Source organism: Protopterus annectens, chromosome 12.part0 (assembly GCF_019279795.1).
Source record: "Protopterus annectens isolate FY-2018-M chromosome 12.part0, PAN1.0, whole genome shotgun sequence".
Lineage (NCBI taxonomy): Eukaryota > Metazoa > Chordata > Ceratodontiformes > Protopteridae > Protopterus > Protopterus annectens.
Window position 1 is genome coordinate 1,145,015,786 of NC_056746.1, and position 26,475 is coordinate 1,145,042,260.

Genomic DNA, 26,475 nt, shown 5'->3' on the forward strand with positions numbered 1-26,475 from the left:
GGCTCTGACTAGTGATGCCCTCGTGAAGGTGGTAAGAAGCCATTCGTCCAGGTAAGGGAAAATCTGGAAACTCTGCAGACTAAGCCAGGCTGCCACGACTGCCATTAATTTAGCAAATACCTGGGGGACAGTAGTGAGACCAAAGGGCAGTGCTCTTAACTGTTAATGATTGGCTCCTAGCCGGAACTGCAGAAACCTCCTGGAGCACCCTGCTATCTTTATATAATGGTAGGCATCTTTGAGGTTGATCAACCATGTCCAGATGTCCTTCCTCAAAAGGAGCAGAATGGACTGCACTATAACCATCTGGAATTTGGTCAGTCTCAAAAGCAATTTAACTTGCTTAAATCCAAAACTGGCCTGAGGTCCTTTCTTTTTTGGAAAGGAAAAGAACCTGAATAGCTCCCCAGTCTGAGTTGGTCTGGTAGAACCTCTTGAATGACTAGATTTTCTAGCTGCTTTTGTACTTTAATAGCTGCATCCCTGCTTTGATGGGGTGGCACATCTAGGAAATTTTTTTTTTTTTTTTTTTTTTTGGGGGGGGGGGGGGGGGGGGGGGTGTAGTCTCCAGACACAATTCAACATCTATGCGCCTGAGGTGATGGTCTCCCAAGCTTCCAGGTGTAGAGCTAAAAGACTCATCCCCCTTGACTGTTTTCAGAGCCAGACAGTCAGGCAACCCTTCAGGGATGCTGGAAGAGCCTCCCACAGAAAGCTCCAAGGAAGCCTTGATTCTGTAGAACACCTGCTCTGTGGCGGCACCACTTGTGATTACCTCCCACTGCAGCAGGAGACTCGAGTGCAGAATACACTGGAGGACTGCAGAGGGCTGTCCCAGAGCAGGCCAATGAGAATCCAAAGGAACAGATGACAGGGGCATGCCAGCTGACACTGACCACTCCTTCTCTGGACAGGAGAATACCCTCTCTACAACGAAGTGGAGGCTGAAGCTGGCTGCCTGGAGCCTGCACCCCTGGAATCTGAAGGTTTCAAGGACATGCTAGACTCCAGAGCCACTCCAGCCTGCAGTGATTCAGTGATCGGAGCCGAAGTGCTGAATGGGAGGGATGACTCCAAAACCTGAAGTGTCATATCAGACCTGGAATTACCAGCCCTGAACGGTTAGGTCCAACATCTGCTAAGCTCCAAGACCGCCAGAATCGAGATGGTTAAGCCAGGGGTGGGAATCAAAAATTGACCAAGCAGTCAGATCGACCACACAGGTGGCAAGGCAACTGGCTCTGGCAACCCTGGAGCAATCAGGCCCAAGGTAGGAAACAAAGCCAAAGGGATCTGGCCTAACTGCATCTGGGCTTGCAAGAAAGACAGCATCAGCTGCTCCAACTCCACAGGTCAAAATCTCTCAACCAATCAGACCAACCAAGATGAAGAAGCTACTGAGGGAGGCATGGAAGCCCACCTACTAGAAGGCTCCAAGGACCAGGCCTGAACTGGTGAGGATTGCATCTGGGGAGGAGAACACTGCTGAGAGCACTCTTGAGAAGTAGAGGAAAGAGGTAAATGAACCCTACTCAAGGGAGCTCCTTTTGACAAAAAAGGGGCTAGGGATGCTGTGCGTTGGGGAAGGGGCCTTCCCCACAGCTGGCACTGTGGGTGAACAGGTCCAAGTTGTCAGACCTAATCATGGCATTGAGACAACAGCAGCAGCCAAAGATCTTTGGATACAGCTGGCTAGAGGCGGGGGTGAGCACTGTATTTACTATCCCCTTGAGGATTTGGGGGTTCCTGTTCACCTCATTTCAACTCCCATCACCCTTCTCATGTTTGCTAGCCGCACTGGAAAAAAGTATCCCCAGCAGGCAAAAGACCCTCACGGACCAGCTTGGCCCTCCTTTCTTTAACAGCCCTGGACCCAAAGCTGTCATAAATAGCACACTGGGTCTCCCAGTGTGCAGCATCTAGACAGTACACATACCAATCAGGCGAGTCTGGGGAAGTTTGTTGCTTCATACAACATACTTAAATCCCTTATCCATCACTAAACAATGCAGCACACAGAGAAAGAATGAAACACCCTACCTAACTATAATCACAGCAAACTACTCCTACTTGCAAGTCACAACAATAGTCAAGGTCACTTCACACAACAAAGCTAGAAAAACTCATGAGCATTAAGAAAACAATCCTACTTAACCCTAAAAAGTTACAGTACCCAACCTGTCTACTAGGAAAAACTACAAAAACATACTAAATATTAACACTAAAAGGAAAAAAGGGAAGGAAAACACAGCACCAAGAAACACAAAAAAGCTACAACCCATGGGGCTCAGGATCAAGCTGCTAACCTGGAAGCTGGCAAACGAGATCTGGGTGATTCTGTTGCAGCTAAGAATTATGGGTAGAGGAGGGAGGAGCTTGGGGGCTTAAGTCTTTTGGAAATGGCTGACCTTGTATCAGAGTCAGATTCAGTAACTCATAGTTTGATCTCGGACAAAAAAAAGACAACACTGGATGTCATGTTTAAACGGAAGCAAACTTGCATTTAAAGGTATTTAAAACATCCGCACCCAAGAGAAAAGCAAAATTTTAAATTTATTGTATATGTCAATTAAATTAAAACAGGAATTGCTCCTTAAATAGTTAACACGTAGACTGGAAGGGTTGTTAAAGTATAAAATGCTTACCATGGTGGAGTGGCAAACATCCTTTGGATTTCTGTGGAGCATAGGAAATTCCATGTGCTGGACCAAAGACTACAGCCTCTAGGGAGGAACATTTTTCCTTGTTGAAAGGTTTTACACGGTTTGTAAGATGTAAACCGATAATCTTCACTGAAAGCAGAGTGGGGTGGGAGTCAAAATAGATAATCATCCTTAGAAGAAAAGTTTCTCCCACAGAATCACCTGACCTTCTGGTAATGCTCATGGCCACTGAGGGGAGAAAAAGCCCCCCAAAACATTCAAGCAACAGTTAATAGTAAAGTACAGTTGTGTACAGTTACCATAAATGTAGCTGTTCGAGTGCATTCACTGTTGCAGTCATTACACTTGTGTTTCCCTGCCAGGGGTAGCCCTCAGTCGGCCTGAATACCAGAGGCCTAGTATTTCTGCGTCGGTTGTTGTTGCTCCAGGACTGACGTCAGGTCGTCAGTGGTATAAAATCGGGCAGCTGACGGCATTACATCAGTTTTTCTTGCCCCAACTGTCAGGAGCCCCCAAATAGGGAGCTAGGTTATGGTGGAAGAACACCACCAGTAGAAAGTAAATACCAAAAATTTCCTGTAAGGAGAGTGGAAGAGAGAGAGAGAGAGAGAGAGAGAGAGAGAGAGACAAAGGGGGATAGAGGGTGGGACACCAGGACTGCAACAGTGAATACACTCAAAACACTTACATTTATGGTAAGTGCACATAACTGTACTATGTTCTTAGTCTTTCACTGTTGCAGTCATCACACTTTGGTTGATTCCCAAGGCTGAAGAAAAGGGGGAGGAGGCAGTCAAGAAGACTGGTGGCTGGCTAGGATGTCCTGCAAGATTGCAGTGGCAAAGCCTGCCCTGGATTTGGAGAAGATAGGCGGTGGTAATGCTTAGTGAAGGTATGAACAGAAGTCCATGTTGCAGCCTCCAAGATGTCCCTGGTGGGGACCCCTCTGAGAAAAGCTGCAGAGGTGGAGGTTGCCCTGGTGGAATGCATCCTGACCACCTTTGGGGGCGGTTTCCCATGCTGTTTGTAGCAGAAATGGATGCAGTGTGCTATCCATTTGGATATTGTTTGTTTGGATATGGCCTTGCCCTCTGCCCCTGCTGCGAAGCTGACTAGCAATTGGTCAGTTTTTCTAAAAGATTTAGTCCTATCCAGATAGAATCTGAGCTATCTGTGCACATCTAGAGAGTGCAGAATCCTTTCCCCATTTTGTGGATTAGCGAAAAAGGTGGGCAAATGAATAGATTGGTTTAGAGCCACATTGGACACCACTTTAGGCATGAAGGATGGGTTAGTTCTGAGGGAGACCCTGTCAGCATGGAAAATGATTAAGGGCACTACAGCCATGAGTGCTTGTAGCTCTGAAACTCTTCTAGCTGAAGTGATGGCCAGAAGCAAGGCTGTTTTCCAAGACAGGAATTTTAACTCTGTTGAAGCTGCAGGTTCAAAGGGGGGGTAGGATGAGCTTTTCCAACACAAAGTTAAGGTCCCAAGCTGGGGTAGGAGCTCCCCTGGGTGACCTTAAGTTGTTAGCCCCTCTTAGGAACTGTTTGATGAGAGGGCGTGAGAAGAGAGATGTCTCTGTGCTGTAATGAGCAGAGATGGCAGAGGCATGAATTTTAATAGAAGAGACTGATAAGACCCTTGTGCAGTAGGTCTTCTAGGTAATCCAGGATGAGAGGTAGGGAGGGCTGTGCTGTTTCGGCTCCCTTAGCCTGGATCCAGGTGCAAAACCTTTTCCAATTGTCAGCATAGGATTTTCTAGTACTGGGGCATCTGGCCTCACATATAACATCTAGGACCTGTTTGCTTAGGCTGGCAGCTTTAGGAGAAGTCAGGGAATAAGACAGACTGCCAGGTTAAGGTTCTACAATTGGGGATGCATGAATTCATCCTCCTGGGTCAGGAGTGTTGGGATCTGAGGTAGGTGCCGTGGTGGCAGGGGTGACAGGCTGCACAGCAGTGGGTACCAGTGCTAGCGTGGCCAGTCTGGGGCAATCACGACTGCCCTGGGCTTTTCCTCCCTTATTTTGAGCAGTACCCTTGAAATGAGTGGTAGAGGAGGAAATGCATAGAACAAGAGGTTTACCCACTGGAAGGATAGAGCATCCACTTTCCAGGCCTTGCTGTGAGGTTCCCTGGTGCAGAATTTGCTGAGCTGATGATTGGAGTTGGAGGCAAAGAGGTCCACCCTTGGGGAGCCCCATTTCTGGGTTACAAGGGTGAAGGTTCTGTAGTCTAGCTGCTACTCATGTGGGTCTAGCAGGTATCTGCTTAAGCTGTCTGCCAGATAGTTTAGGGAACCTGGCAGGAATTTTGCTAGCAGGTGAATCTGCATGGCTGAGGCCGTGTGCCAAAGGGTCATGGCAAGCCTAGAGAGAGGATAGGAATGAGTCCCTCCCTGCTTGTTGATATACCACATCACTGTGGTGTTGTCTGTTTTGACAGGTAGAGGCCCCAGGAGAGTAGGGGTCTGAAAGCAGTCAGGGCGTGCTGAACAGCTAGCAGCTCTTTTTGGTTGATGTGCAGATGTATTTGATTTGGGCTCCAATGGCCATGAATGCACCTGCCGTCCAGGTGTGCACCCCAGGCATAGTCTGATGCATCTGTGGTGAGGATCTAGGCGGCATGGGGTTGTGAGAAGGGAAGTCCCTTGTTGTGGTTGCATGCTGCTGCCCACCAAAGAAGATCTTTCCTTGGACAGGGTATCATTGGTGTGGCAGTTTCCAGATCTTGAGAGTGTTGACACCAAAGGCTTTTTTGGTACCACTGCAGTTTCCTCATATGCAGTCTGACATATGGAATGAGTAAAATGCAGGAAGTCATGAACCTTAGAGCTTGCAGGATTTTCCTTGCGGATAACTGGATAATGGTGGCCAGTTGAGGGAAGTAGCCTGTCAGATAGGCTTGTTTTTCCAGAGTAAGGAATGCCATCTGGGATGCTGTGTCCAGGCTTGCTCCCAGGAATACAATTTTTTGTGTAAAAACTAGTTTTGATTTATTTTCGTTGATAGTATAACCCAGGAAGGTTAGTAGGTCCTTTACAAAGGTCAGGTGCTGTAACAGCTTTTCTTGTCTGCCTGAATCAGGCAATCGTCTAAGTAAGAGTAAATTTGAATATTTCATTGTCTGCAAAAAGCAATGGCTGGAGCCAGGCATTTTGTGAAAACTCTGGGAGCAGTAGATAAGCCAAAGGGAAGCAGAGAGAACTGAAAGTGCAAAGATCCTGCCCTGAACCGTGGAGATTTTCTGCAAGATTCCCTGATTGAGATGTGTAGGTAGGCCTCTTTTAGGTCTAGGATGGCTAACCAAGCATCCTTGAAAAGCATAGGTAGAAGCTGCTGGAGGGTGAGCATTTTGAATTTTGGTATCACCAGAAAGGTGTTTAGAATGGATAGATCTAGGATTGGGCGCCAGGTGCCCTCTTTTCTGGGTACCAGAAAAAGTCTGGAATAGAAACCTTGGCCTATTTTGTCTGCAGGAACATGCTGAATTGCCCTCATGGAGAGCAGGGAATGGACTTGCTTTCTGGCCTGTGTCCACTGGTTTGGAGGAAGATCTGGGAACCCTTTTGGGGTTGGCAGAGTGTGGAAATAATTTGCATCCCTGGGACACAATGTTGAAGACTCATTGGTCGTTGGTAATAGAGGCCCAGTTGTTTGCAAGGAAGGAGAATTTTTATCCTAGGGGCATAAGCAGGTGGGCAGAGGTAAGGGGTGGAGGTGTGAAGTCATTGAGAGTTCTTATAAGGGGGTGGATTAGCACTCCCTGTTTTTGAAGAGGAGGAACTCCATTGCTTAGATATCTGCATTCCCTGGGACTGCAGTCTGGGGGTTCTGTTTCCCCTGGGTCTGGGCTGATCTGGCCTGGAGGGGGCCAGAAAAGACCAGTGCTTGGAGGGGCAATGCCTACTGAACCTCGGAGGCTGGACCTGTAAAAAGTCTTTAACTGTCTGTATAGATTTAGCTTTTTCTTCCATCTTTTTAAGACCTCTTCTGCCTTTGTGCCAAACAAATTGTCTTTGTTCAATGCAGCGTCCAATAATTTTGATTTGACATGGTCTGCCAAGGTCTATTCCTTAAGCCAAGCATGCCTTCTAAGGACAGAACCAGTGACTGCTGCCCTGTAAGATGCTTCTAGGACATCAAAGCCACATTGCAAGGTGTGCTTATTAACTTGGCTTGCAGAATGCATAGGCTCTTGTAATGTTTTATTTTCTGCACAAGCAAGAAAGGAAGATATCTTTTGTTTGGGCAGTTCCATGGTATGCTGCTGATATTTCAGCATGTGGAACTGACAATTCAGTGCTCCAATAGCAAGAGTTGCAGAGGTGTATACTTTTTTAGCCCATCTGTCTAAAGCTCGGGAATCCCTGTCTGAAGAAGTGGGATTCTTAGCTGAGGTTGCTTTAATTCCTTTAGGTCCTTGGGAGATGACCTCTGGGTCAGCAGTATGATTTCTGAAAAGGAATTTGTGAGAGTCAGTGACTCTGTAGCATCAGTCAGGTTTCCTGGGAGCAGGAGGAAGGGTGTCAGGAGTCAAACTGGATTTCATAAAAACATCATCCACAACATCCAGGACAGGAGGAATGGCTAAACATGTGTGCTGTGGTAAATCTAAGAATTCCCCGAGTCTCTTTTTTGACTGAGGATAGTCCTCACATTCCCATTGGAAATACTCCCTTAAGGTATGTAGGGATGTTCTTCGTCTCACATTGCTGCAGTCATAACCATTGGGTAGTCCGCTGTCCTCGGTCGGCCCGAATACCAAAGAGTTAGGCTGACGTCGGTCATAGGCGCCCGGAGTTGACATCAGTACGTAGTACTACTAAAGCGCATGACCGACGTCATATCCTCAGTCTTTCTTGCCGCGTGGTCCGAAGCAGAAGCAGCGTTTGCAAGTGCCGTTCGGCTTTCTGAAATTGTCGTTTTCGAGTTTCAGACCGAAGACCAAGTTGGGCTAAGTACCCCGTTGGGGAAAACTTTTGTCTTTTCTTGCTTCAGTTAATCCGGATGTCAGAAAAAGTTAATAATTGTATTTCTTGTGGGAAACAGATACCTCATAGGGACTACCATTCTCTTTGTATTCCTTGCTTGGGGCCTGAGCACGACGTTGTCGGGTGTCGCTTTTGCGCTAGATTTAATAAGCGCACCATTAAACGTAGATTAGACTGTGCTAGGCTTGTTTTCGGTAAGCGGTGTAACTACAACATGCCGTCGGATTCTCCGACGCCCGCTACCGCGAAAAAGAGGAAAGAGAAAGTTTTAAGGTCTAAACCGGAGGAGTCGTCCGTTGCGGACGCCGGTTCTATGGAAACCACGGTTGAATCTGTGGATCCAGCCGAGGCCTCGGCTGAATCCCAGGGGGAGCCTTTACTTTTGCAGGAGTTGGTCTCTCAGGAGTTAGGCCAAGCTGAGGGGGCTTCTCAAGTGTCTGTGGTTCCATCCTTACAAAAGGTTAGTAGGCCTTCTACTTCAGTGGCTAAAGGGCCTGCTAAGTCTAAATCTGGTCCTACTGGTTCGGGACATAGCCCTAGTTCTTCAGGTTCTGTTCCTAAAAAACATATGTTGAAGATGGCAGAGGATTTGATTACTTTGATTAGGGGTTCTATGCCCCCTCCTGAGAAGAGGCCTAGGGGGGAGACGGATTTAGAGGGAATAGAGCATTCTTCTGATTATTCTGAGTCCTCTGCTGAGGATATTCAGGATTTTCCTTCTTATTCAGATTCGGAGACAGAGGATTCCTGTCCTTCTGCTTCTCCTCCAGAGGATTTTTCCTTTTCTGAAACCCTGCATTCCATGAGGGAGCATTTCAAGTGGGAAGGTCAGGATTTTTCGGATACTCGTAAAAGGTTGAGGGAATTTTTGTTTTTGCCACAACATAGGCCTTTGGCTATCCCCCCTGTTTTGGATGTTGTTCAGGATGTGTTTTCTGAGGCTTCTCTTAATCCTGATTCCTTACCCCCTGCTCTTGTCAAGCCAGATAGGTATTACAGAGTCCCTGAAGCTCATAAATATTTGTATAAGAGTCCTAGGGCTGATCCAGTAACCATTCTTCAAGGGCCTAAGGGTGTTAAGGCTTCTGTGGTTAAGAATCTGGTTCCTTTGGACAAGGATTCTAGAGCTTTGGATAGGTGGGGTAAAAAAGTGTACACCTCTTCTACGTTAGCTATGAGGGCTTTAAATTGCCAATTTCATATGCTGAAATATCAGAACTTTTTGTTAGGTCAATTGAAATCTAAGGTAGATGCCTTATCTGAGGGTATAGAGTGCAAGGAATTGCAAGATTTGGTTCATGCTTCTGATCAAGTTGGTAAACATTCCTTGCAGTGTGGCTTTGATGCTATTCAGGCTTCTTCCAGGGTGGCTGCTACTGGTTCAGTAATTCGCAGGCATGCCTGGCTTAAGGATCAAAATTTGTCAGAGCATGTGAAAGCTCGGATTTTGGATGCTCCTCTTCAATCTGAAGTTCTTTTTGGTTCTCCTGTGGAGTCAGTTTTGAAAAAGATGGAAGAGAAAGCTAAGTCGATGCAGACGGTTAAGGACTTTTTGCAGGTGCAGCCCCCTAAATTTAGCAGGAATTGGCCTGCAAAAGGATGGTCTTACCCTTCTTCAGATTTTCAGTCCAGGGGCAGGTCTAGACGTGGTAGGGGTAAAACTCAAGCTCAGGGTTCCTTCAGACCTAGGACTTTGAGTTCTCCTGCACAATCTTCTGGTGAGGGCAGGGGTCAGCCTTTTCGTAAACAGACCCAATGACCTGTATTTTCTGCTGCCAGATCCCTCTTGTCTGGCAGCTCCTCTAGGGGGAAAGTTGGCTCTTTTCAAACAGAACTGGCATTTGGTCACCCAGGACAAATGGGTGTTGGACATAATAAATTGAGGCTACAAGTTTTATTTCCACACTTTTCCTCCTTTCAAAGGCATGCCAGACGTACCTCCTCAGCAAAGGCTGGAGGCGCAGGAACAAATTTCTTTGCTTTTACAGCTGGGAGCAATCCAGGTGGTTCCTCCTTCCGAAGTAGGCCTAGGGTTTTACTCGCCTTTTCCTAGTACCAAAGAAAGGAGATTCTTGGAGGCCAATTCTGGACTTATCCATTCTCAATACATACCTGGACATTCCAAAGTTCAAGATGTTAACTCTACAGCAACTTCTGCCTATGCTAGGCAAAGATCACTGGATGGTAACTCTGGATCTCAAAGAGGCCTATCTTCACATTCCTATCAGGCCCAGTTGCAGGAGGTTTCTGCGTTTCCGGGCTGGTATTTCTCATTATCAGTTCTCTGCATTGCCCTTTGGTTTATCTACTGCGCCCAGGGTGTTCACAAAGGTTCTTGCCCCTGTCATAGCATTCTTCAGACTGAGGGGAATTCAAATTTATCCTTATCTGGACGATTGCCTGATCATGGCTCAAGACAAAGACAAGTTACTTCAGCATCTGCAGTATGTAATGGCAGTTTTAAGATGCCTAGGGTATTCTGTGAACGAAATAAAGTCCAGTCTAGTACCCTCTCAGGACATGTGCTTTCTGGGTGTGAGACTGAATACAGCCTCTCAGATGGCTTTTCTGACCCCGGACAAACAAAGAACTCTTCACCTATACTTTCAGCAACTATCAGTACAGTCCAGGCTGACTGCAAGGACAGTCCTTCAAGCCTTGGGGTTCATGGCATCTTGCATTCTAGTACTTCCCAATGCCAAACTGCATATGAGGAAGCTTCAATGGTATCTCAAAAGTGTATGGACTCAACACTGCCACGATTTGGACACTGTCATTTGGATAATACCTTGCATCCAGAAGGAATTCTTGTGGTGGGCACAGGAAGGTCACCTAAACAAGGGACTCTCTGTGATCCGACCAGAGGCGAGTCAGATCTTAACGACGGATGCCTCAGAACTGGCTTGGGGAGCACACTTCAATGGGAAATGGATTCAAGACACGTGGCCTCCCAGACTACAGCATTTGCATATCAACATGAAGGAGATGCTAGCAGTCCAGTTTGCTCTGTTGGCTTTCAAGGACCTACTTCAGCCAGGACAGGTGTTGATTCAAACAGACAACACTACTGTCATGTGGTACATCAACAAGCAGGGGGGAACACATTCTTACCCTCTTTGCAGACAGGCAATGATTTTGTGGGAGACTGCTCTAAGTTTGCACATTTCTCTTCAGGCTCGGTTTCTGCCAGGAGCACAGAACTCCCTAGCAGATGTCTTGAGCAGACGTATGGTGGACCCCCACGAGTGGAAATTGGATTCTCAGGTGTTCCAGCAGTTGACAAAGGCTTGGGGAACTCCAGACATAGATCTGTTCGCTTCTCCTCTAAATTTCCAACTACCAAAATTTTGCACAAAGATGTTTCACCCAAAAGCTTGGAAAGTGGATGCTCTTTCTTTCAGTTGGAACAACCTTCACGTTTATGCCTTTCCTCCTCTGCCTCTCATTCCAAAGGTACTCTTGAAAGTCAGGAGGGACAAGCCTCATATGATTCTAATAGCACCAGATTGGCCACGTCAGCACTGGTATCCTCTGCTGAGGAGTTTAATTCAGGAGCCTCCTTGGCCTTTACCACAGCTTCCTCATTTGTTGTCCCAGTCAAGCAGTCATTTGCTCAATGTCAGAGTGCAGTCCCTACATTTAACGGCCTGGCGAATTCTGTTTTAGAGCCTGTGGGGACTCCGCTTCCTCAACAAGTTTTAGATGTTCTATTGGAAGCTAGGCGGCCTAGCACCAGAAAAGTTTATGCTGGAAAATGGAAGAGATTTTTTCTTTGGAGCACAACAAAGGGCTTGGATGTCTCAGGGCCTAATTTGAGTTTTACTCTACAGTACCTTACTGAATTACTGGACAAGGGTTTGTCTTTTTCCTCTGTGAAAGTTCATGCTGCAGCTATTTCTGCTCACTATGATTGTGACCCTCCTTTATTTTCGCATCCTTTGCAAAAACAATTTCTTAGAGGGGCAAAAAATATAAGACCCCCACGTAGAGCTCCTACTCCTTCCTGGGATCTCAATTTTGTGTTGGAGAAGCTTACTTTACTTCCTTTTGAACCTGCAGCTACGTCTGAATTGAAATTTTTGTCTTGGAAGACTGCTTTTTTGTTGGTCATCACTTATGCTAGAAGGGTGTCTGAATTGCAGGCTCTCATGGCAGTTGAACCTTTTCTGATATTCCATAAGGATAGAGTTTCCTTGCGCACTAACCCCACCTTTACGCCGAAAGTGATTTCTAATGTGGCCTTGAACCAGTCTATCCATTTGCCTACTTTTTATGCTGATCCCCAAAATAAAGGGGAAAAAGTTTTGCATTCGTTGGATGTCCACAGACAGTTACGTTACTATTTGAGCAGAACTAAGGAGTTCAGACAGTCTCAACAGCTATTTGTTTCTTTTGCTGTGACTTCTCAAGGGAAAGCTGTGTCTAAACAGACTATTTCAAAGAGGATTGGAAATTGTATTGCTTTTTGTTATTCCCATCATGGGAAGAATGTTCCTGCTGGGATCAGGCCTCATTCCACTAGGGCTACTGCTACATCTACTGCTTTTCTGAGGGGTGTAGCTACTAAAGATATTTTGGAAGCAGCTACTTGGAGTTCAGTTCACACTTTTACCAAGCATTATCATCTTCCTCTTTACTCTAAGTCCAGGGCTGGGTTTGCCACTGCAGTTTTACAGGGCATGTTAGCAGCCCCTAATGCCTTTTAGTTTGCCAGCCTCCCTTTTTCCTTTGCTTTGGGATTCTACCCAATGGTTATGACTGCAGCAATGTGAGACGAAGAACATAGTACAGTTTTGTACCTACCATAAATGTAGATGTTCGAGGATCCACATTGCTGCAGTCCTATTTTCCCTCCCTCCTTCCCCCTCTGTTGTTAGGGTGGTTATTGGGGTTGTTGTGCCTTGGGATGATTGTTATTTTTCCTTCTGGTTGTTAGGCATTTCTTTATAGAGGCATTCTGACATCTGGGGCAAGAAAGACTAAGGATATGACGTCGGTCATGCGCTTTAGTAGTACTACGTACTGATGTCAACTCCGGGCGCCTATGACCGACGTCAGCCTAACTCTTTGGTATTCGGGCCGACCGAGGACAGCGGACTACCCAATGGTTATGACTGCAGCAATGTGGATCCTCGAACATCTACATTTATGGTAGGTACAAAACTGTACTTTTCACTAAATGAAAAATCCTTGGGTGGAGAGGCAGAAGGAATGGATGCCTCTGCATCAGAATCCTCATAAGCAGAGAGGGGATGCATGTCTTCATATTCAGAAGCATCAGAGTCATCGGACTCCTGTTCAGATAAAACCACTGGGGACAAATCTATTTCTTTTGGAAGAGGTAGACTGGCTTCCCCTAATAAGCATAATAAGGTCTTCTGCCATTCTAAGCATTTCAGATTGAGGCATGGAAGCAGGTGCCTGAGCGTGGGTAGTTTTTTTGGGCGTAGTTTGTACCCTGGGCCTTAGAAACTTGGTAGTTTTAGAAGATGTGAAAGAAGTCGGTTTGTGTAGATTATCAGTAGTGCGAAGAACTTCGGGACCGCGAAAGTGCCTCACTGTGGGCCGGAGAACTGACTACTAGCTTAGTGGGAGCGTCGTGGGCAGTTTTGGACCTGTGCGGTCTCTGTCTTTATCCTTACTTTTTTCCGGAAGATCGGTAGTCGGATGGCTTACCGAAGCCATATCGGAGATCGAGGGCAGAGAGAAAATATCTAACTACAATAAGGGCCCAACAACATACTTCTGGCGTTTAACAAAGCAGAAAAGCAACAGCGAGGGATGTTGTGGTCTGGTCCTAAACAGGTGGTGCAGTAAGAATGGAAGTCTCGGTGTGGTATTTGCTTTCCACAGGCGAGACGATTGTTAACTTTTTCTGACATCGGTTAGAGCAAGAAAATAGGATCCCCAATGGGGTGCTTCGTTTTAGAAGACTTCAACTTCAATTCGGAAACGAAAACTCAGGTAGCGGCCGACCAGCACTCATGCGAACTGCTTCTGCTTCGGGCTCCTCAGCAAGAAAGACTGATGTAATGGCGTTGGCTGCCTGATTTTATACCACGGACGACCTGACGTCAGTCCTGGAGCGACAGCAACTGACGCAGAAATACTAAGCCTCTGGTATTCAGACCGACTGAGGGCTACCCCTGGCAGGATAACCCAAGTGTGATGACTGCAACAGTGAAACACGAAGAACATCTAATGCATATACAAAAGGGGGAATCCACACTGGAGCACTTGTCACTCTCAAAAGATGTGACACAGAAAGCTTTAAGAATGCATATAAACATGGAACAGTTTACCTTGTACATCAACTAACAAAAGATGGTGTGGGCTGCTCTTCTCTTTGTGGCTGGATAAGGCCAACTCTACTCTAGGTACATCCACCTGGGACTAATTCCACATAGCAGACAGTTCACTGTAGAAGTGAGCCTCACATGACCACATTTGGAATGCCTACTGAGCACCTGATCAAGTCACTTAACTGACCGTTACTTTGGGTCAAATCCTGAAAAAGGTCAATGTGGATCAGTGTTCTACCACAGTTAAATAAATAAAACTAATCATGTTAGTTAAGTAAGCAACTTTACTAAAAGGTACTGATATGTTAATCGAGGAATGTTGTCTGACTACACATATTAAATTTCCCTTTAAAACTGAAACAAATCAATAAGATTAAGATTCAGAAGATTTGTTTTATATAAGTGTTTTAACGTTTGTAAAAAAACAAAAATAAAAAACAAAAAAAAAAGTGCTCAAGGTTATGCAACAAAAGAAGCGTTCAAAGATATTAATTTGAATGCATTAATCATACTATTAACATTTTTTAAAGTTACAAAAATACAGTACAACCTTTACAAGTTTAAAGATCAATTCTCATATAAAAAAAAACTATGGTGAAGGATGGGGTGGAGGATTGCCATTATGCTAGATCATGAACAGGACCAATAAATTATAAAGATATTATCCTACTGCTTATGAAATTGAAATCCAGCCATTTCCTCTCCATATACAAGTGTGCAATCACACTCATAAGACTTCAAAATAGTCCCCTGTGTACAATTACCTACAAGCCCTGTGTACTCAAGTCTGCACAACTAAGCAGGTACATTCAGATACCAGAAAGACATTTCATTGTGAACCAGCTTATCCTGGCTCTCTCCTAGAAGCTACTGTACTAGGGTATTCCAGCATACCACTTCAATGGAAGGGTCCCATTCCTCAAGACGGAAAGAACCTATGTGGTGGTACAGGCTCGGGCTGTCAAACTGTAGCCGATCTTAGGTGTTCTGCTCAAGTCCTACCTCCATGCATACGTACAGGCTAAGTGACATGGGCATACAATGGCACAGTCAATTAAATGCCCCCAATGACATGTCATGCAACCCTTTTTTCACCCACTCACCAATTGCAGAAATGCGTTCTTGTCATGGGACTCAGCTGTGCCCCCATCAAATCCCCTGCCAAAAAAAGTAAGCAGACTACTGCCTAGTCCGTCCACTTCTCCCCACACCAACTGCACATCCAACAGAGCCATCAGTCAAACTCTGGTCACCTGGGTTACAGTCAGGGCCTCATCCTTCTATGCCAGGGCAGGTGAAGATAACCTAGTTAATAAAAGTGAATATTCCTTTGTGGGATACCGAGAGGCATGGCTGCCGGCTATATGGGACACATTTCTGAGACTCTTAAAGCACCCCCCCCCCCTTTTGCAGGTATATCAAATTAAAGCAGTCTGGATGAACAGCAGACCAGATTAATACAGATTTTGCCAACATTAAAATTTGGGTTTAAAGTAACTTCCATACACTGAACTGACACAGGACACAGTGCACATATGTAGCATATGCCAAGAATGAGATAATTTACTCTCACAGTCTAGCTAGTCACATCCAGTCACCTGCTCCAAAAACAATACTACTTCAGGGTTCTGAAAAGAAAAAGAAGTTATGTACCTACCATAACGTTCCATGTTAGTTGTCTTCATCTCGCCTTCTTTCTTGCTGGTTGGGGATTGGAGCCGATCCTCAGCTCCGACTCGGCCATCTTCTATAGCTCGAGAGCTGTTTACTGGCTCGAGGCTACCCCTTATCCCATAATGCCTAGCGCTAGCTACCCAGATCTCGTTTGAAATAGCTAACCCCAGCCATAGCTATGTAATGAAACCCCTCCAAGCAAAAGGTTGAGCATACCTGTCAAACTCTCTAAGTCAGTAGAGGAAACCAACCAGAAAATACTCAGCCAGTGAAACCTGAACTCCTCTTGGTCCAATAGGACAGGGGGATGGAGGGGGGGACGAAAGAAAGAAGGTGAGATGAAGACAACTAACATGGAACGTTATGGTAGGTACATAACTTCTTTATGTTAAGCTGTCTATCTCGCCTTTGTTTCTTGCTGGTTGGGACAGCGTCCCTAGCACCTACAATCCTGGCGGCTCATTGGAACAGACTTTTCAGAACAGTGGAACCAATTTAGCTCTACTGCTGGAGACCAAATCTAACTTGTAATGAGAAGTAAAGGTATGAGGGTTTGCCCACGTAGCAGCTGCGCAGATAGAGTCCATGGGCAACCTAGACTGGAAGGGTACAGAGGTGGCCAAGGCCCTAGTAGAATGACCTTTCGGTTTGATAGACAACTCTGTTTCTCAGTTGACAGATGAAGGTAATAATATGAGACAACCACCTGGATAAGGTCACTTTGGAAACTGGGAGACCTTGTTTGCCCCGAGCATAGGAAAGGAAAAGTTGGTCCGACTTCCTTATATCCTTCGTTCTATGCAGGTAAAAACGCAATAGTCTATGAACATCCAATTGGTGTAATTTGTACTCTGCCTTGTTGGTGTGGTTAACAAAAAACACCGGGAGGTCTAAAGATTGGTTCAGATTATTTTCTGAGCAGACTTTCAGAAGGAAAGAGGGATTAGTCCTCAGAGCAACCCTGTCCTTATGAAAAACTAAGTACGGAGGACGAACACTTAGTGCCTGAAGTTCAGAGACACGTCTGGCTGAAGTAATAGCTACCAGAAAGAGAGTTTTCCAAGATAGAAACTTAATAGAGGAGGATGTTGCCGGTTCAAAAGGGGGCATAATTAAGGAGGTTAGTACCAAATTAAAGGTCCCAAGGAGGAGGGGGATCTCTCACCGGGGGCCTAAGGAGAGTAGTCCCTCTGAGAAAAGCTTTACACAGCTTATGAGACATAATGTTTACATTAGACAACCCAACATGAAAGTTAGAGATGCCCACCAATTGAACCCTGATTATAGCAGAAGCGGACCCAGAATGAAAAAGTTATGCTAGGAACTCCGAGATTTTGTGTACTGGGGCTGAAAAGGGATCTATGTTCCTAGCCTCTGCCCAACAAGAAAAACGTTTCCATTTGCTAGCATAAGTCTTTCTAGTGGTGGACTTGTGAGAGGACACAATAATCTTACGAACGGCTGGGGAAATGCTGGGAAGCCTGGCTAGGGTTGGAAGTGGAGCAACCAAGCTGTGAGCTGGAGTGTTTGGAGGGATTGATGCAGCCCGCCTGATTAATCAGCAGGTCTGGAATAGGATCCAGCGTCCAGGGCTGCTCGAGAAGGTAATAGCGCAGGAACGGGAACCATATTTGTCGAGGCCAGTAGGGGGCAATGAGGATAATTTTGCAACCCAACACTTTCTGTATGATTTTCGGTATGAGAGGAAATGAAGGGAAGGCATAAAGAAGTCCCTGAGGCCAATTGTGGACTAGAGCGTCTCTGGAAGAGTGACCGGGAAGCGGGAGAAGGGAGAAGTAGTTGCTACATTTGCTGTTGAAAGGGGTGGCAAAAAGATCGCAGCAAGGCTGTCCCCACTTGCGGAAGATCAGATCCGCAACTACCTGATTCAGAGACAACTCGTGAGGCATGAGAATAGCTCTGCTGAGCCTGTCCGCTATGACGTTGGACCTCCCAGGGATGTGCGTCGCAATCAGAAATCATTGGGAGGAAATCACCCACTGCCAGAGTCTGACTGCTTCTCGACAAAGGGGGTAGGACCTGGTTCCGCCCTGCTTGTTGATGTACCACACGACTGACATGTTGTCTGTTTGAATTGCAATGGTCCCAGAAGGGAGAGAGTCCTGGGAGCTTGCAACGCTAGGAGCACAGCTCTACTTTCTAAGACGTTTATGTGCAGATGGTACTCGCGAGGCTGCCAAGTGCCTTGGACTGTCCTGCCCCGATAATGCCCCCCCCATCCTATCAGGGAGGCATCTGTGGTCACTGTGGCAACCGGAGGGGGCTGAATGAATGGTCTGCCCTGAGACACTAGTTGGGAGACCATCCACCAGGAAAGGTGCCTTTTGCATGTTTCTGTAATCATGATAATGTGAGACGTGGGCAGCTGTTGAAAAGACCACTGTGTGAACAGAAGCCACTAAAGAATTCTCATGTGAAAGCGGGCCAGAGGGATGAGAAGAATTGCCGTTGCCATGGAACCCAGAGTTTAAAGGACCAACCTGACTTGGACCCTTTTGCACTGCATTAGAATTTGTACTTGCTGTCGAATTGTGGTCACCCTGTCTGGCGGTAGCCTTGCAGACATACTCCTTGTGTCCAAGTCTACTCCTATATAGGTAATAGATCGACAGGGCAACAAGGCAGATTTTACGAAGTTTACTGTAATGCCTAGCTGGGAGCAAATTGTGATTGTGTAGTCCCTGGCTTATAGAAGTTGATGCCTGGTAGTAGCAGTAAGGAGCCAGTCATCTAGATATGGAAACACCTGGAATCCTCGACGTCTCAGGTGAGCCGTGACCACTGCCATACATTTGTTGAACACCCTGGGGGCTGTGGTGAAACCAAAGGGCAGAGCTCTGAATTGGTAATGACTGGCTCCCAGCCAGAAGCGAAGGAATCTCCTGAAGCGCCTGTCCATTTTGATGTGATAGTAGGCATCCTGGAGGAGATCTATGGAGCACATCCAATTGTCCTGACCCAGAAAGGGTAAAATGGACTGTAGCGTGACCATCCGAAACTTTGTTCTTTGAACAGACTTGTTTAGTCTGCTGAGATCCAGAATCGGTCTCCAGTCCCCTGTCTTTTTTGGTACCAAAAAGAACCTTGAGTAAGTTCCGGATCCGTGTTGGTCTGCCAGGACTTCCTGGATGACTCTTTTTCTAGCAGTTTTGCAACTTCTGTGACTGCTTGGTCCCTCAGATTGGGTGGAACATCTGGAAGGGATTTGCTTGATGGTAAGGGGGGTTGAAAGAAGGAAATTTTGTAACCTCCAGATATGACTGAGTGTACCCATTTGTCTTGTGTTAAATTCTGCCAGGCTTTTGGGTACAGTGATAGTCTTCCCCCGACTGCCTCCAGTGGCAGGAAGCCGGGCAACACATCAGGGATGCTGGAAGGGCTTCTCAGAGAAGGATTCTCTGCTGCCCTGGTTCTGCGGACCCCTTCAGCCACGAGGGTGGCGTCTGTTGTTTCCTCCCCTGCCCCTGGAGGAAAAATCTCTACGCGTGTCAGACGAGGCTCCCTGGGATTTTCAAAACCACATTTTACCACTCTTCTGACCCTTGGGGTATGGTCTGGAAGGAGTGGAAAAACGGTCTCCTATGGCAGAAAGAGTCTTGCTTTCTTGTTCACAGCTAGTCAGAGTGTCTTTCACCTGTGGTCCAAAGAGAAAGGAACCATCAAAGGGGGTGTTGGTGAATGACGCTCTAAAGGGTTCCACAAAATTACACAGCTGCATCCATGCATGTCTCCCAAGGGCCACGCCTGTACCTGCAGCTCTATTCGCACCATCGGCTGCATAGGAAATGAGCCTCATGGAAGAGTTGACTACAGAATTAAGGGTTGCCAGCTGAGAAGCCACTTTAGCTTGAGCCCCTTCAGCTGATGGATCCTGAAGGATATCTCCGAGCTCTTTAAGGAGATCCATCTGAAGCTGGGTAAAATGGTATAGGTAATTCAGTGACCTCATAGAAAAGGTCGCTGAAGCAAACATTCACTTCCCGCATCTATCCATAGTCCTGGACTCCTTGTTAGGAGGATGGACAGACAAAGAAGTTTCCGCTAACTCTTTCTTAGCGACTGCTGCTACCACTATGGCATCCACAGGAACACCTTTCGTAAGGAACTGCTTATCAGGGGGTGCAGTGATAAACTTGCCGGGTCTCCTCTGGGTCGGTTCCACTGTATCTGGGGATGACCAAGCCTTTCGAGCCACCACTGACATGAGTGGATCGAAAGGCGGAGAAACCCAGGAGGTTGAAGGTCGGGAACCGAACGCATCCAGGAATACAGACTCATCCTTGGTAGGGGCTAGGGGAGTCCAGTTCCCTCTCTGCTTAAGCATTTCTAGGATGTCCAAGAAGGAAACATATTCAGAGGGGGATCTCGGGGACCCTTCCGATTCATCCAAGTCTGTATCAGAAGTGACAGACTCAGGGAAGTCAATGTGTTTTCTCTTGTACTTCTTCTTCCGAAGGGGCTCCTCTGAATGATCAGGGGATGCCTCGGAAGAGGAAACACCTAATGGGGTGCCCTGGAGCGCTGGTTCCCCATGCTTGGGGTCTGGAGGTGGAGCAGAGGTCAACAAAGGCACTACAGGGGACAGAGCCGGTGGGGTCGAATGTGGAGCTGACTCAGTGGCCAGAACACTCCTCATGACATCAAAGGCGTCCCTGCCACGATGCAGAGAAGGCTCCAGTTCCGAGGAAATCGGAATCTTTCTCGGCTCCGAGGGAGACTGCTCCGAGGCCAATGTAAGAGCCGAGCTCACCTGCGCCAAAGCTCCAAGAGGGAGAACAGGGTCGGACAAGGGTCCGATGCCACTCGCCCCCTCGGAGCCAACGAGGGAGCCTCGGCGCCCAGATCCCTCGACGGACGGCACCATCGAGGGAATCGGAACCGACGACAGAACCGAAGGAGGAATAGTTATCGGAGCCGACAGTTCCATGACTCGAACCCCAATGAACTCCGGCTCCGAGCTCAATGGAGGCAGAGGAGGAATATCGATAGAAGTGGACGGAGCAAACACCTGTTGAGGAGGGCTGGACAACATCTTGGCAAGTGCCTGCGACTTCAGTAACTTACTGACCACTCTTCTCCACGTCATGATCCGAGAGCCTAGAGGACCGAGAGGAGTGGGAAGATCTGTGACTGCGCTCAGTCTGCAGCAGGGGAGACCGAGGAGCTGAATGTATGGATTGCAAAGAAGGGGACCTCAGCCTCTTGTGGCTCCGCGACGGCTCCAAAGGCACTGATGGAGCCAACGGGGAGATAGTCTCCTCGGTTCCGACTGGAACCGAAGTAGCCAGCAAAGTTTGAACCAATGACGGCTCCGAGCCTGGAGCCGACGATTTGAATGGTTTTGGGGATTTCACAGGCTAAGCCTTGGCCGGTGAATCCTGGGGCTTGAGAAGACCCCTCAGAATAAGTTTATTCTTGCGCTCCTGCAGAACTCTTGGGCTGAATGCATGGCATATGGAACAAGACTCCTGCAGGTGCATTGCGCCTAAGCAATAGACGCAAGAAGTGTGACCATCTGTCAGAGACATTTTCTGACAGCATGAGTCACACTTCTTGAATTCAGACACTTTGGATTCTTTAGACATATCCAACAAAATACCCGTTAAGATACTACACTGATTTTTGGCCAAAAGGCCGAACAGCGATAACAAAATACCACAACACTAACAACAAAAGGCAAAAACACACAGTATACTACAGCTAAAGATTGTTTTTTTTTTTTTTTTTAAACTAGGAAACCTCTAACTTAAACGGCTACCTAACAATGAGAGAGAAGGAAAGGATTAAACTAAATTCTAACCTACAAGAAGGGATAGGGGGGTGTGGGGGAGGGGGAGAACTCTCTAATTTAAACGAGTTCTAAGAGAAGGACTACTAATACACTAAATTAACACAAGTTACAGACTACAATTTAAACAATAAAATTCCAGAAAAAGCACTACTCTGACAAAAAATAGTTGAACAAGAAACTTATACGAGCCTGAGCCAGTAAGAACGACACCTCGCAGCTGAAGCGGCAAACGAGATCTGGGTAGCTAGCGCTAGGCATCATGGGATAAGGTGTAGCCTCGAGTCAGTAAACAGCTCTCGATCTATAGAAGATGGCTGAGTCGGAGCCGAGGATTGGCTCCGATCCCCAACCAGCAAGAAACGAAGGCTAGATAGACAACTTAACATAGACGGTTATGTTTTTGAATCAAGGGGGAGAAGCCATTTTTTTTCTCTGTGGCTTCTACAACCCCATAAATGAATACAGAGGAAACAGTCAAGGCTATACTAGGCAATATTCTGTTCTTACCCTGATGGAAATGGCGGTGCTCCCTCTTGCTGACCTGGTGCATCAACATGGCACACAGCGAAGTGATGAGTGATTTCTTGCATATCCTCAAAGTTAAACAGTGCATTAAAACAAGACTTGTCTGATAGGAAAAAAAAGAGGAAAAACAATTTTAAAATGGCAACAAGACTGCTGCTTAAAAAAAAACTTCATACCTTCAAGTGGTTTTGCTCTATATATTTCACTATGGATGCCTCAAACAAACTACAGTCACATTGGCCTGACAGCAAAAGAAAATAACCCTATATAGTTTCAAGTGCTTTAACCTTCTACATCCCTTTCATTCCCATCTTCCCTCTTGCCCTTTTCACCTGTCTCATGCCCTCTTGAATGACTTTAGTGAATTCCCTCACCATCACTCTCACCATGGGTCCACGTTCCTTTATGTAGTAGTACTTTAACACAAGAGCAGTCAGTCCCTAACATTTGCTGCCTATGATTCCCCCCACCATCAGTCATGCTATGACCCTCTCAACAGTCCCCTGACAATTCTGTAAGCTAATACACCATGTCCCTTCTTCTCACTCCATCTAGCTCCTGATAAATTCCTTCCCCTCCATCCCACATATTTTAAAAACACAAACTAAGAAAAATAAACAAACATTTGTGAAGAAGAACTTCTTCCAAATAACTTTAATAATAAGGTACCAGATAAAAACATAATAAAAAAGTAGAATAGGTGCTTTGTTCCCGTTACTCACAGACTTCAGACAAAACAGTTAAAATCCCATACAGTTTAAATAACCCACCATTGGTCACATGAGTTAAAAGGTGCAGCTTTATTAAAATAAAACATCCTTTTCCCTACCTTTCCTCCCTTACCCCTTTATATCAAACATTACCAAAACACCCTTCAAATGAAAAATATTGTTTTTTAAATACAATTAAAATATATATATTATATAAATTAAACACATTTATCTCTCCAAAGCTTTCGTTTTCAAAATACATGCAATAAAACAATATTCATTCAGTCTTAGCCATCCATAAGAACTAAAATAAAGTTGCCAAAAAGAATTCTCTCATTTCAAGGAGTAATGTCCAAGCTCCTCCTCTTATTTTGTACAAGTTTTCTATTACTACGAACTTAAATTCATGCCCTGGATAACTTAGTACACTCTTTGCCCATCTTGATGGCACAGAGTTTGAAAAGTTGCCATTATTCTTTAATGAAGTTGCTTTAGTACTCCTGGTACCCAGCACCCCAGCACTTTGAATTCCAAGGTGAGGGTACTCTAGACTATGCTTGAAGTTTGTGACCATGTGGCAGTGTTCAAGAGGTTAAGATTTGCACTGGGTGTGACGAGGATGGGCAGGATTAGGAATAAGTATATTAGAGGGTCAGCCCAGGTTGGAAGGTTTGGAGACAAAGCCAGAATATATTGGGAAAGAGATGCTAATGATGAAGCTGCCACATAACAGGAAAAGAGGGAGGGCCTAAGATAAGGTTTACGGATGCGGTGAGAGAGAGGACATGCAGGTGGTTGGTGTGACAGAGCAAGATGCAGAGGACAGGAAGAAATGGAAACAGTTGATCTACTGTGGCGACCCCTAACGGGAGCAGCCAAAAGAAGAAGATACAGGACAGGACTGATATGGTGTACTTCTAGGATGGAAACTGCTGATCCTCAGTACTACTTAGAAAGCTATGTAGTTTCCTTCTGTGTAATCATGACAGGGGAAATCATCTGAATATTTCCTGCCATTTGACCTAATATGCTGAGAAACTGTCTGCTCTTTATGACCTTTCTGACACATCAGGAAGAAGGCAGCTGGACTCTGTCTTCTTACGCGGTAGGTAAGCTTTGGTTCCACTGACAGCCAGTAGTGCCAAGAAAATTACATTTCTAGCTATGCACAAGCTGAATTTCTGCGTATTGACCGAAAATACCATTTGTTAAGACAATCCGAGGTATAATATTCTACGCTCTGTATCCACATCTGTGTCTACACCTGTAAAAGGCAATCATCCAAGTATGGATAACCATGGTACAGCCATCACTGAGATTAGACATTTTGTAAAAACTTTGGGCACAGTCGCTAAACCAAAGGGCAAGGAGGTAAATTGGAATTGATGGCCCTTACCACGAACCTCAAATACGGCCAATGTTCCATGAAATTGGGGCTATGGAGGTAGGCATCTTTGGGATCTAGGACTGCTAGTGGGGCCTGCAGAATTCCAGAAGGTTTAGAAACTTGTTTAGTCATAAGGAATCCAATATGGGACTCCAGCATCTCTCTTTTCTAGGTATGAACAGCTCTGTACAGAAGAGGTTCAAGGATTCTTTGTGTTAATACTGCTGCTACCTACCTCGAAGGACTCTGACCTCTCCATTGGGACTTCCTTCTATTTTTTTTTTTTTTTGCAGGGGGCTATGTCCATGCTGCACTGCTGCAACTCACAGCAATGGTAGACTGGCACAAGAACTGCTACAAGTCTTTGCTCAGGTATACCTAGAGGGCCTCCTACCTTCTGTTGATAGCCTTCACATGAAAGTCCTGGCAAATCTGACAATTAGTGCTGCTGTGCCATAGACCCAGTGGTATACACACTAGTTATAACCTTCAAAATGAATCGGATGCCTGCAAGAAAATTCACTTCACAAACATCTGTTAAAGCACAAGTTTAAAGAACTAGAGCACACCTTCATAATGTGGTGAGAAAAAAGTTCCTAACTAAGTACATTTCTGCTCCAGCTCTTTCAGCTGTACGCCTGTACTCAGCAGACCCACACACACTCTTGATGCAATCAATGCATGAAGGGGGGGGGGGCAAATGAACTGAGCTGCTGCCACCTACGTAACAGCTATGTGAAGACTTCTGAGGAAAAGTTGTATCAAGCCAATCATTGGGAAACTGTGACATGTAGGAAAAGACTAAACAAAAGAGAATACAAAAACTGAGAAAATGGAAGCTTTGTTATATGGATAGCAAGATACAAGCAGTTAAAATGTTTTAGTCCCATCAGTATTATACACAGGTCAGGCATTTTCATCAACAAAAGGAGAAGTTGTGGATATCAATTAATAAACAGCTAAAGGACTTTATCTGGGGGTGGAGACACCAAGAGTCAAGTGGGATAATCTGATTCTTCCAGTTGAACAGAGTGGATTGTGATTACTTGATTTGACAGGGTATTTCAGAGCTACACAGTTAAGACTCCTATACATAGCACATGCACAAAACTACAATTTAAAGTGGAACAGACAATGAAACTGGGGGAGAAGCTCAAGAAACAAGGAAAGACAGATTTTGGATGCATCATACAGAATATTATATCTATAAAGTAGCAGAAAGTATCTTGTGAACTAAACCAACACGGGAATGGAGAAAGGAGATTCTGCTGATAGGGATGACTGGAATTAGGGATACAGACAATAGGCAAGAGGGGGCTGGAATTTATTGGAGAAAACTGGCAAAGGAAGTTGGTTTTGGGAGCAAATAACTAGAGAGGGAAAGATGATACAATGGGAAGACACCAACAATGCATTTGGACTGCAGGTTAGAAATTGCCCTCCCTATAAAGGATTGATATCAGAGTATAGGCAAACAGAAGGAAATAGGGGGGGGGGGGTCCTAAACGAAAGACCAGCACTGGTAGAATTTTTAGTAAAATCTAGAACAGAAGCCACCATTAAAAAAGGAATAATTATATGACCATATAAAATGCTGCATGATCATTAAAAGAATCAGGGGAGGTTAGAAAGGACTGGGGAGACAGTGAATGGATAAGCAAATCACAAAGAAACAATGGGAGGATACTTGTATGTCTCCCAAATATGCAACAATCTAGATTTAGGATTTTTGTCTGAAAATATATACATAGATATTTTTATACCCCAAGTAGACTCCAGAGAATTTTTCCTCAGCTAGGCAGCAAATTTTCGAGGTGTGACAGGGAAGATATTTTCTAGGAGTGCTGCGAGTTGGCAGACTTAGGATTCCCTGTGGGATGCGCTGTTGGAGATGCTAGATCAGCAGATTGGTGTGATGAGCGAGAAGATTTTTCTGAGTTAGGATACAGAATCGGAATTGCCTAGACATGGGTAAGGCCTTGCTGTATCTAACTATGGTGGCTGCCAAAAAAGCAATTACTAAAAAATGGAAATCAAAATCAAAACCAACTATACTAAATGTAGTGAATACAGTAACAGAGATAAAACTGGAATTGAGATCTTTGGAAAAGGGTAACAGCAAATTACATAGGAAAAAAAGGAAACTGTGGGATCAATACACACAGGGGAGTAATGAGGTTTAAAATAAGGCAGGGACTTGAGCTATGTAATGTTTGCCTGAAAATAATTGGGTAGATAAGTGATGTATGTTTGCAACTGCGAGTGTGTCAGTACGGCTTGTGATGTAAAATGTTTTCAAATGGGAGGGTGCCGGTTTGGTTTGTTTTCATTTATATGGCTGTATGATTGCCTATGTCATACACGATGGCCTACTAAAGATGTTTATGGAACTGAATAATTTATGTA

General features: G+C 45.5%; 1 protein-coding gene across 1 annotated transcript in view; it reads right to left on the reverse strand.

Moving 5' to 3' along the window:
- The window catches only part of NDRG3 (NDRG family member 3), a gene marked incomplete in the record, with an annotated part of 646,357 nt that overhangs the window by 336,532 nt on the left and 283,350 nt on the right, over nt 1-26,475 (reverse strand). The window contains 1 exon segment of the mRNA XM_044090166.1: nt 21,955-22,075. Within this exon segment, the coding sequence (XP_043946101.1) occupies nt 21,955-22,075 (121 nt within the window).